Source organism: Coregonus lavaretus (assembly GCF_964263955.1).
Source record: "Coregonus lavaretus genome assembly, chromosome: 19".
In the NCBI taxonomy this organism is placed as follows: Eukaryota; Metazoa; Chordata; class Actinopteri; order Salmoniformes; family Salmonidae; genus Coregonus; species Coregonus lavaretus.
In genome coordinates, this window is record NC_140006.1 from 39490543 (window position 1) to 39501999 (window position 11457).

General features: G+C 38.8%; 1 protein-coding gene and 2 long non-coding RNA genes across 3 annotated transcripts; all 3 read right to left on the reverse strand.

Moving 5' to 3' along the window:
- Positions 1-2745: 2745 nt before the first annotated feature.
- On the reverse strand, positions 2746-7456 carry LOC311146193 (complement factor H-related protein 1-like). Its single transcript, XM_084182694.1, has 9 exons — positions 7346-7456; positions 6885-7076; positions 6300-6476; positions 5338-5403; positions 4269-4439; positions 3988-4158; positions 3598-3762; positions 3388-3410; positions 2746-3196 (listed from the first exon to the last, which is right to left on the reverse strand). Exons 1-8 carry the CDS (start codon positions 7404-7406, stop codon positions 3403-3405), a joined length of 1011 nt encoding a protein of 336 aa, XP_084038820.1. The 5' UTR covers positions 7407-7456; the 3' UTR covers positions 2746-3196; positions 3388-3402.
- Positions 7457-8773: 1317 nt separating this feature from the next.
- Positions 8774-10094, reverse strand: LOC311146440. Its single transcript, XR_014614675.1, has 2 exons — positions 9431-10094; positions 8774-9239 (listed from the first exon to the last, which is right to left on the reverse strand). It is a non-coding gene; the product is annotated as an uncharacterized lncRNA (long non-coding RNA).
- A 52-nt stretch (positions 10095-10146) lies between these two features.
- On the reverse strand, positions 10147-11453 carry LOC311146444. The gene is made up of 3 exons (XR_014614679.1): positions 11187-11453; positions 10431-10601; positions 10147-10315 (listed from the first exon to the last, which is right to left on the reverse strand). It is a non-coding gene; the product is annotated as an uncharacterized lncRNA (long non-coding RNA).
- Positions 11454-11457: the final 4 nt, after the last annotated feature.

Consider the following 11457-nt stretch of genomic DNA (forward strand, 5'->3'; position numbering starts at 1 on the left):
CCGAAACCTGCCCGGACAAGGAGGGGAGGCAGCCTTGGCGGAAGTTGTGACAGTTGAAGTCATGAAGCAGATGTTAAGGCATACATACAGTGGGGGAAAAAAGTTTTTAGTCAGCCACCAATTGTGCAAGTTCTCCCACTTAAAAAGATGAGAGAGGCCTGTCATTTTCATCATAGGTACACGTCAACTATGACAGACAAATTGAGAAAAAAATATCCAGAAAATCACATTGTAGGATTTTTTATAAATTTCTTTGCAAATTATGGTGGAAAATAAGTATTTGGTCACCTACAAACAAGCAAGATTTCTGGCTCTCACAGACCTGTAACTTCTTCTTTAAGAGGCTCCTCTGTCCTCCACTCGTTATCTGTATTAATGGCACCTGTTTGAACTTGTTATCAGTATAAAAGACACCTGTCCACAACCTCAAACAGTCACACTCCAAACTCCACTATGGCCAAGACCAAAGAGCTGTCAAAGGACACAAGAAACACAATTGTAGACCTGCACCAGGCTGGGAAGACTGAATCTGCAATAGGTAAGCAGCTTGGTTTGAAGAAATCAACTGTGGGAGCAATTATTAGGAAATGGAAGACATACAAGACCACTGATAATCTCCCTCGATCTGGGGCTCCATGCAAGATCTCACCCCGTGGGGTCAAAATGATCACAAGAACGGTGAGCAAAAATCCCAGAACCACACGGGGGGACCTAGTGAATGACCTGCAGAGAGCTGGGACCAAAGTAACAAAGCCTACCATCAGTAACCGCCAGGGACTCAAATCCTGCAGTGCCAGACGTGTCCCCCTGCTTAAGCCAGTACATGTCCAGGCCCGTCTGAAGTTTGCTAGAGTGCATTTGGATGATCCAGAAGAGGATTGGGAGAATGTCATATGGTCAGATGAAACCAAAATATAACATTTTGGTAAAAACTCAACTCATCGTGTTTGGAGGACAAAGAATGCTGAGTTGCATCCAAAGAACACCATACCTACTGTGAAGCATGGGGGTGGAAACATCATGCTTTGGGGCTGTTTTTCTGCAAAGGGACCAGGACGGCTGACCCGTGTAAAGGAAAGAATGAATGGGGCCATGTATCGTGAGATTTTGAGTGAAAACCTCCTTCCATCAGCAAGGGCATTGAAGAAGAAACGTGGCTGGGTCTTTCAGCATGACAATGATCCCTAACACACCGCCCGGGCAATGAAGGAGTGTCTTCGTAAGAAGCATTTCAAGGTCCTGGAGTGGCCTAGCTAGTCTCCAGATCTCAACCCCATAGAAAATCTTTGGAGGGAGTTGAAAGTCCGTGTTGCCCAGCGACAGCCCCAAAACATCACTGCTCTAGAGGAGATCTGCATGGAGGAATGGGCCAAAATACCAGCAACAGTGTGTGAAAACCTTGTGAAGACTTACAGAAAACGTTTGACCTGTGTCATTGCCAACAAAGGGTATATAACAAAGTATTGAGAAACTTTTGTTATTGACCAAATACTTATTTTCCACCAAAATTTGCAAATCAATTCATTAAAAATCCTACAATGTGATTTTCTGGATTTTGTTTTCTCATTTTGTCTGTCATAGTTGACGTGTACCTATGATGACAATTACAGGCCTCTCTCATCTTTTTAAGTGGGAGAACTTGCACAATTGGTGGCTGACTAAATACTTTTTTCCCCCACTGTAGGCCAAATAATATTTATTTAGCAGACACATGCCAAAGTTCAAACAAATATTTACAGTTTCAGTATGAATTGCACCAATTTCGTAACACTTTGTTGTCCAATTCAACCACGGAAAGTCTGAGTTACCAAGTATTATATTGTTACCTTTTGACATACCAAAACTGTAAAGAAAAACATGCTGATGCTTTGAATTGATATGGTGCCAATTGCCAAATAGAGGAGAACATGTAGAAATGTTTAAAAAATATATTAAATATTATCCTTGGACAGAATTACATTAAATGACAATAGCATCTTAAAGATTTGAAAAAAGTTCAATCCGCATCGTGGAAATGCAGCGTTACAGCCTGATTGAAATTTAAAGGCAATTTTCCCACGTTAGCAGAGACTGTGTTCACTATAAACGCTGCATATGTCGCCTCAATCAGAAATTAGCTTTACATTTCTAGCGTGCAACCTGTAATGCTTCAGCGATACAGACTGAATAGAGACCTAAGGACCTCTTACAAATACCATTATACATTCACACTGTGTCTTTAATTAATTCACCTGCTAAGACTTAGATATAGCAGAATACTGTGGCATTACGGTACCTGCAATCGGTTTTATCAATGCCAGGTTTGTTACAATATTTATGACTGGCTGAACTAAACTGAGGTAGAAATAGGATATTTTTTAATGGAATATCTCATTTGGATGAGATTACCGATAGAGTCAATGTGGTCCCCTCCACTAGATGTAACATCTTAAAGATCCACAAAGCTTTATCATATTAAATGTATAGATTCAGACATTTTTGTTTAATTTTGACATGTCTGTGTCCACCTTCTTCTATGAAGGCCATATCTTCAGATTTCACCTTCCACTAGATTGTATTCATCGTACTGTTCAAACTATTAAAATATGTTTAATGGTGAGTTCTGTGTTTTGATCTTCTGAATATGTTTCTGGATAGTTAGTTGGTGGTTACTGTCAACTGTTGCTGTGTGTTGTGTTTGACACATTTGTTTGTGAAATGATTTGGTGTAAAACCAACATACGCATATAAAAGCACACACAAATGTATAATTATATATTTTATATAGATCCAAGCCATGATATTTTCTATGTCCATTGTATACCGTACATTCAATTGATTTGTCTTTCATTGACTATCAGTAGTTTGCTGCTTTAAATGAATGGAGGATCAATATCAAGTGTATCGCTGATCAACTGTTTCATCAATTGTTTCCCATTATCATATTCAACATGTCTTTTTCATAACTTTTTAATCATTCAGAAGGATTGTCTAAATCTTGTCAGACAGCCTCCTATCCTAAGATGGCGGACCTCCATTCCTCTCTGCTCCCCTACTAACACCGTGTGTTGTAAGGCACATTCCATATCATGAACCAAATGTAAAAGCAATTTTATCAAACATATCACAAACAATCTTCATTCGTGGCCAACGTGGGAAGTCCTCTCTTCCAGGGGATTTGCTGCAGATTTGGGTGTGTTGCGTTGATTCAACGGCCCTTTTAAGAAAATACACCACCTTGTTGTAGTTACATAAGAGAATAGAGGCTCACTACAACTAATGGAAGCATTTATGGGACTGCCCTCAACATTTCTTGATTCTATTCATGTATATCTGACACTGGGAAAACCCCCATTGAAGTTTGATTGAGTTTAATAACTAACTGTGTAGAGATACATAAACACTTACCAGATATTAGTTTAGCTAGGAACCTAAATGGGATGACATGGTAGTTAATATTTAGAATCAAATGAGGCTTACAGTAGCATTTTCAGTAACTCACAAGTAAAACTATGTAACTTAAAGACAATAAGTCATTTTTCTCACTCTTGACAAAAACCTGTGAAGAATGTGTTTCAGTTGATTATGTTCTCTTTCCTACTGTTGCATTAGACTTACAAGAGGAACTGGTTATTTCTCCATTTTGACATTGAACATCTGCAACAAGAGGACGACCATAGGAATCAGGTCGTCCACAGATAATTCTCTTAGGTCCTTCCTTTATAAACATATCTTGTGCAAGACCCAGCCAATGATGACGTCTTGGTTCCAGTTTGCAGCCCCCTTTGTCAAAAGAGAATGAATATGAAAGTGTTAATGAAGGCTTATTCATTATGAGGGAAGACATTGAGTTTGTGATAATATATGTTATAGTGACTCATTTACAGTACACATTAAAAACAATGAACTAAACTAAATAATAAACAACTGATAAAGAAAGAAAACATTGTGTTGCTTGAGTCCAGTATATTCTGTTTCTTTTTGTTGTGAATAACACATCATACATACATGTACATCCGTCAATGGTCACATCTCCATTCTGACATCGAACATCAGCAAAAAGAGGTCTGTAATAGAGATGACCTTTACAGAGAAATGTTTGACTCTCTCCTTCCTTCACAAACATATCTTTTGGAAGATCCAGCTGGTCAAACTTATTTTTTTCAATGGTACAGGGAGCTGGTATATAAAGAGTTGATATAAGAGTGTTAATGAAGGTTGATATATTATGAGACAATTAGGTGTGTGATGGTATCTTGTTAATTTTAGCAAAAACATCATTTATTTACCTTTACAAGTGGGTAGCTCTGACCACTTTCGATCACTACGACACATCACTTTCTCTGGGCCCACAAGTTTGTAATAGTTAATGCATTTGTAGGTCAGTGCCATTTGATTGCTTCCAGGGACAGTGATAAAATCCCCATTATCAACTGTTGGCTTCGCTCCACACCTATCAACTGAAGAACAATTACAGCTCTTCAGGATTACAAGGATAATGCACATATTGTTCTGAGACATTTCAGCTCATAAACCAGGCCACTGCCAGGTGAAAGGAAATGCGGTAACATTTAACTCTAAGCATCTAGGTATAATGCATTAGGATACAGCTATAATGCATTATAAGACTTGTCATTAGCATGTACGACCCCTTTATGTCTCTTGTAATCATGTCATAATGATCTGGACTAAATATCAGCCAGTTGAAAATTCTATGCATACAGAGACAAAACAAATTAATTACATTTTACATTTTAGTAATTTAGGAGACGCTCTTATCCAGAGCGACTTACAGTTAGTGAGTGTATAAAAAAAATTCATACTGGCCCCCCGTGGGAATCGAACCCACAACCCTGGCATTGCAAGCGCCATGCTCTACCAACTGAGCTACCCTGGGCCCACCGTGAGTGGGTCCCACCGTCCCACCGTCCCACCGGCGTGATTTAGGACTTCTAACCCCTTTTTAACAGAGTGTATTTGAGCTACAGACTTCCGGGTTGTACCATTGGATTCGTCTATTTCTTCTGCATCGGTTAGTACCAACCTGTGTGATTAACGAGGGCTGAGCTAGAGTGGTGTCTGTGAGACAAGAGCGGATCCCAAAGGGGCCCGGGGCCGGGTCTTTTTTACAAAAACGTCTGTGGAGTCAGAATGGTTTGAGCTACAAATTATTAAAAGCTATCTACGAACACTCACGTTTAACATGTTTTGCTTTATGACGCTCACAGGCTAATTATAAAGCATTACAATAGGAGGATTTAAGTAAGTGTTACCAGACTAGCTTCTATTTGGTTCACTAAATAAGATTATAAAAATACGTCTAATGGTGAAAAGTGGAAAACAGAAGGTTTGAATTACCAGGTAAAAATGGACCACTAGGTTGTGGTCTGGCAGTGGGTCTGACATTGGGTGAGGACTCATCACCTGTTAGAGACAGTTACAGTAGATATATGTAAAAATGAACCCGGTAGGAAATGTGGCATTAGACATTGGAAACAGCAAGACGTAAAAAAATACATTGATTCTACAGCATGTTATATTTTACATTGACTTTTCCTGCATTCGTTTTTGAGTGAGGAAGGCCATGAAATGAAGGCCTCTTTGCAATCCGCATCGTGGAAATGCAGCGTTACAGCCTGATTGAAATGTAAAGGCAATGTTCCCACGTTAGCAGAGACTGTGTTCACTATAAACGCTGCATGTGTCGCCTCAATCAGAAATTAGCTTTACATTTCTAGCGTGCAACCTGTAATGCTTCAGCGATACAGACTGAATAGAGACCTAAGCACTTCTTACAAATAACATTATACATTCACACTATGTCTTTAATTAATTCACCTGCTATGACTTAGATATAGCAGAATACTGTGGCATTACGGTACCTGCAATCGGTCTTATCAATGCCAGGTTTGTTACAATATTTATGACTGGCTGAACTAAACTGAGGTAGGAATAGGATATTTTTTAATGGAATATCTCATTATCAATATCCTCCACTAGATGTGCCACCATTCCCTCTGTCACCAGAAGTGCTGTGGCCTTCTTCACGTCCCACATGCAATGATATAACATGATTAATAACATTCGCTTTAAAGCAGTTACTGCACACTACACAGTTTTGGCCACAACTAAATGAAATAATGGATATAAATGGTATATCTCTACGTCCAGTTAGAGGTAATGTTGCGAGCCAATGCTAACTAGCGTTAGCTCAGTGACTGGAAGTCTACCGGAACGGCTAGCATGCTCAAGTTGATCTGACTCTGGGTAAGTAGCTTAATTGCCGAAATTTGGCACTATCCCTTTCAGTCAGTACTCACTGCATGTGGGGGCTGAGGTCCATTCTCCTGAAAGGCATAATATATTTGCATTCCCCTCCATCATGTAGGATTTTTTGCATTTATAAACCACTATTGATCCATCTCTGAACTTGTTTTGATATTGTTGAACGATGGTTGCATGGTCCACTTGAGGAGGCGCATCACAAGAACGACTGGCTGTGAAGATAAAGTACAAACAATGATTAGTGAAGAAACAAAGGACAACGAAGTACAAGAGATGATAATACTGAATGTTGTTCACAACACAAATGTATCATATGTCCTGTCACACCAAAATCCCCTCTTTCCTATGTAACCGGTGTGAAATGGCTAGCTAGTTAGCGGTGCGCGCTAGTAGCATTTCAATCGGTGACGTCACTCGCTCTGAGACCTTTAAGTAGACGTTTCCCTTGCTCTGCAAGAGCCACGGCTTTGGTGGAGCGACGGGTAACGGTGCTTCGAAGGTGACTGTTGTCGATGTGTGCAGAGGGTCCCTGGTTCGAGGCGAGGAGAGGGACGGAAGCAAGTTTTTACACCACATAAGACTCTTTGCTGTAGATCAAGGTTAGAGCAGACAGTACTTACCCTTACACAGAGGACTATCAGACCATCTACCATTCTCACATTTGATTATCCCCCACCACCCTTCCATTGGTGTCTTCAGACCTCTATCACAGGCATAGGTCAAGGTCATGCCATCCTGGTACATTTCCTGCTCCGGGTCAACAAAGCCATTGTCCAGTTGGGGTCTTTGACAGCCTTTTCCAGATTCTTGAGCTGGAAAATGACAGAACATACATTTATTATTATCCATCATTTGTCTGCACAATGACCTTTGTTCAACAAATACAGTATATCTTGGCTAAGAAATTAATAGATGAGTGTTTCTGCCATGTACTAGGCCTATTTATTAATTACACGTGACACCAAATATAGGCACTGCCTTAAGAAAAAAGATCAGTGCACACAATTAATTGCATATATGTAAAGAATACAAAATGCAATTTTCTTTGAATGAATAGTGTATATCAAAATACCTTCCTTACCTTTAACTTTGTAGGACCAGATATGCAGTACGATAATGACATACAGTGGTATTTCCTTCATTCTCTCCACTGGTGTTACATGTACACTGAGAAATGAACTAAAATGAACTAACTGGAGTGTGCGTCTGAGTTGGGGCTTTTAAAATGTAACCAAGGTCATTATTGTCAGGGGTGGATCTTAAACGTGTGCTTTTGCGCGGCACTGTGGGAAAATACAAGATGTCACAATTGACAACAAAGGCTTTTTTTTACAGTGGAAAGAAAGTGAATATATTAACATTTAAATATTATTGTTTTTTATATTGTTTTTGTTCAAATCTGAAATGATGTGTTTCATTCTTTTTTTTAAACAACAATCTTATGTTAAGACCCATGAAACTGTCAAATGGGCCAACAACTACTTCCAAATATTTCTTATTTTCTGTAAACATCTCACCAAAGTTATTAGTATTTGATCATTTTGAGACTGTTTCAGATGCATCCATGTTGAGAAATGTAAATGACTGCTGTCATGCAAGGTGCCATATTGTGCTTTTGTTAACAATTCATTTTAGGAAATGTCCATGAGTATGTTCCTGTGAAAATATGAATCCACACAAAAAGAATGTTGTGTTAAGATATGAACTAATCAATTGTTGACACGTGTGTAGTTTTGATGGAGCTATTTGATTTAAAGAGATATATTGAAAATGAAAGTAATATTGGATTTTGCAATGACAATGGGCTATTTTGCTAAATTAGAAGTATGTTTCGATGTCTGAATGAACAGTTTTAAGAGCATTGGCCTTTGTTCCCTTCAAATCAATTGAGAGAAACTGTAAATTCCAGAGGGCAGGCTTTGAAATATATTGAAGTCATGAAGCAGATGTTAAGGCATACATAGGCCAAATAATATTTATTTGGCAGACACATGCCAAAGTTCAAACAAATATTTACAGTTTCAGTATGAATTGCACCAATTTTGTAACACTTTGTTGGCCAATTCAACCACGGAAAGTCTGTGAGTTACCAAGTATGATATTGTTACCTTTTGACATACCAAAACTGTAAAGAAAAACATGCTGATGCTTTGAATTGATATGGTGCCAATTGCCAAATAGAGGAGAACATCTTAAAGATCCACAAAGCTTTATCATATTAAATGTATATATTCAGACATTTTTGTTTAATTTTGACATGTCTGTGTCCACCTTCTTCTATGAAGACCATATCTTCAGATTTCACCTTCCACTAGATTGTATTCATCGTACTGTTCAAACTATTAAAATATGTTTAATGGTGAGTTCTGTGTTTTGATCTTCTGAATATGTTTCTGGATAGTTAGTTGGTGGTTACTGTCAACTGTTGCTGTGTGTTGTGTTTGACACATTTGTTTGTGAAATGATTTGGTGTAAAACCAACATACGCATATAAAAGCACACACAAATGTATAATTATATATTTTATATAGATCCAAGCCATGATATTTTCTACATGCATCCATGTCCATTGTATACCGTACATTCAATTGATTTGACTTTCATTGACTATCAGTAGTTTGCTGCTTTAAATGAATGGAGGATCAATATCAAGTGTATCACTGATCAGCTGTTTCATCAATTGTTTACCTAACCATTATCATATTCAACATGTCTTTTTCATTACTTTTTAATCATTCAGAAGGATTGTTTAAATCTTGTCAGACAGCCTCCTATCCTAAGATGGTGGTCCTCCATTCCTCTCTGCTCCCCTACTAACACCGTGTGTTGTAAGGCACATTCCATATCATGAACCAAATGTAAAAGCAATTTTATCAAACATATCACAAACAATCTTCATTCGTGGCCAACGTGGGAAGTCCTCTCTTCCAGGGGATTTGCTGCAGATTTGGGTGTGTTGCGTTGATTCAACGGCCCTTTTAAGAAAATACACCACCTTGTTGTAGTTACATAAGAGAATAGAGGCTCACTACAACTAATGGAAGCATTTATGGGACTGCCCTCAACATTTCTTGATTCTATTCATGTATATCTGACACTGAGAAAACCCCCATTGAAGTTTGATTGAGTTTAATAACTAACTGTGTAGAGATGCATAAACACTTACCAGATATTAGTTTTGCCAGTGTAGTGTCGAGTCAATGTTGCTAATTATGCTGTTAAACAAAGGAGTCCGCTTATACTGAGCTTTGATCATACGTTTTATTCATATCACAAGATTTCAGCATAAGTTTACAGATGTCATGATCACCCGGAGAGCAGTGTTTTCCAAATTACAATGTCCGCTCTAATGTTCTTTGTTCAAACCCAGTACTTATAATATTCTCCAAAATATGGGTGGCTCCCTCTACTGTCCAATCCCCTGTCTACAACACACACTCCCTGTCTGTTCTATGGGGTGTCACCCTAAAACAACTCCCTCTGAAACTAAATAAACATCCTCTCAGGTTCCACTTGAAAACATTAGCAAAGTCATAATTCTTAATACACTACACCAGTAACCTAAATGGGATGACATGTTAGTTAATCTTTAGAATCAAATGAGGCTTACAGTAGCATTTTCAGTAACTCACAAGTAAAACTATGTAACTTAAAGATAATAAGTCATTTTTCTCACTCTTGACAAAAACCTGTGAAGAATGTGTTTCAGTTGATTATGTTCTCTTTCCTACTGTTGCATTAGACTTACAATTGGTAGAGGTTGGATATCCATTCTCGCATCGAACATCTGCAACAAGAGGACGACCATAGGAATCAGTTTCTCCACAGGTAATTCTCTTAGGTCTCTTAGGTGTTGTGAATAACACATCATACATACATGTACATCCGTCAATGGTCACTTCTCCATTCTGACATCGAACATCAGCAACAAGAGGTTGTCTGTAATAGTCCTGTTCTTCACAGAGAAATGTCTGACTCGCTCCTTCCTTCACAAACATATCTTTTGTAAGATCCAGCTGGACAGAAGTCGTTTTTTCAATGGTACAGGGAGCTGGTATATAAAGAGTTGATATAAGAGTGTTAATGAAGGTTGATATATTATGAGACAAGACAATTAGGTGTGTGATGGTATCTTGATAATTTTAGCAAAAACATCATTTATTTACCTTTACAAGTGGGTAGCTCTGACCACCTTCGATCACTACGACACATCACTTTCTCTGGGCCCACAAGTTTGTAATAGTTAATGCATTTGTAGGTCAGTGCCATTTGATTGCTTTCAGGGTCAGTGATAAAATCCCCATTATCAACTGTTGGCTTCGCTCCACACCTATCAACTGAAGAACAAATACAGCTCTTCAGGATTACAAGGATAATGCACATATTGTTCTGAGACATTTCAGCTCATAAACCAGGCCACTGCCAGGTGAAAGGAATTGCAGTAACAATTAACTCTAAGCATTCAGGTATAATGCATTAGGATCAGCTATGATGCATTATAAGACTTGTCATTAGCATGTACGACTCCTTTATGTCTCTTGTAATCATGTCATAATGATCTGGACTAAATATCAGCCAGTTGAAAATTCTATGCATACAGAGACAAAACATATTAATTACATTTTACTAATTTAGCAGACGCTCTTATCCAGAGCGACTTACAGTTAGTGAGTGTATAATTTTTTTTCATACTGGCCCCTCGTGGGAATCGAACCCACAACCCTGGCGTTGCAAGCGCCATGCTCTACCAACTGAGCTACCCTGGGCCCACCGTGAGTGGGTCCCACCGTCCCACCGTCCCACCGTTGCGCCGCCGGTGTGATTCAGGACTTCTAACCTTTTTAACACAGTGTATTTGAGCTACAGACTTCCGGGTTGTACCATTGGATTTGTCTATTTCTTCTGCATCGGTTAGTACCAACCTGTGTGATTAACGAGGGCTGAGCTAGAGTGGTGTCTGTGAGACAGGGGCGGATCCCAAAGGGGCCCGGGGCCGGGTCTTTTTTACAAAAACGTCTGTGGAGTCAGAATGGTTTGAGCTACAAATTATTAAAAGCTATCTACGAACACTCACGTTTAACATGTTTTGCTTTATGACGCTCACAGGCTACACAAGAGTCGTTCGAAGGTAACGGGTTCTTCTACATAGAAGATCATAGGAAATCCTAAAACATAGTGTCTATGATACTGTAA

What these genes read in the sequence shown, in the direction of transcription:
- LOC311146193 (XM_084182694.1), bottom strand. Translation starts at nt 7,406, where the DNA reads ATGAAGGAAATACCACTGTATGTCATTATCGTACTGCATATCTGGTCC. An exon ending in TGATAGTCCTCTGTGTAAGG is followed by an intron (nt 6,477 to 6,884) that starts GTAAGTACTGTC and finishes TTATCTTCACAG; the next exon opens with CCAGTCGTTCTTGTGATGCG. An exon ending in AGAGCTACCCACTTGTAAAG is followed by an intron (nt 4,159 to 4,268) that starts GTAAATAAATGA and finishes TTTATATACCAG; the next exon opens with CTCCCTGTACCATTGAAAAA.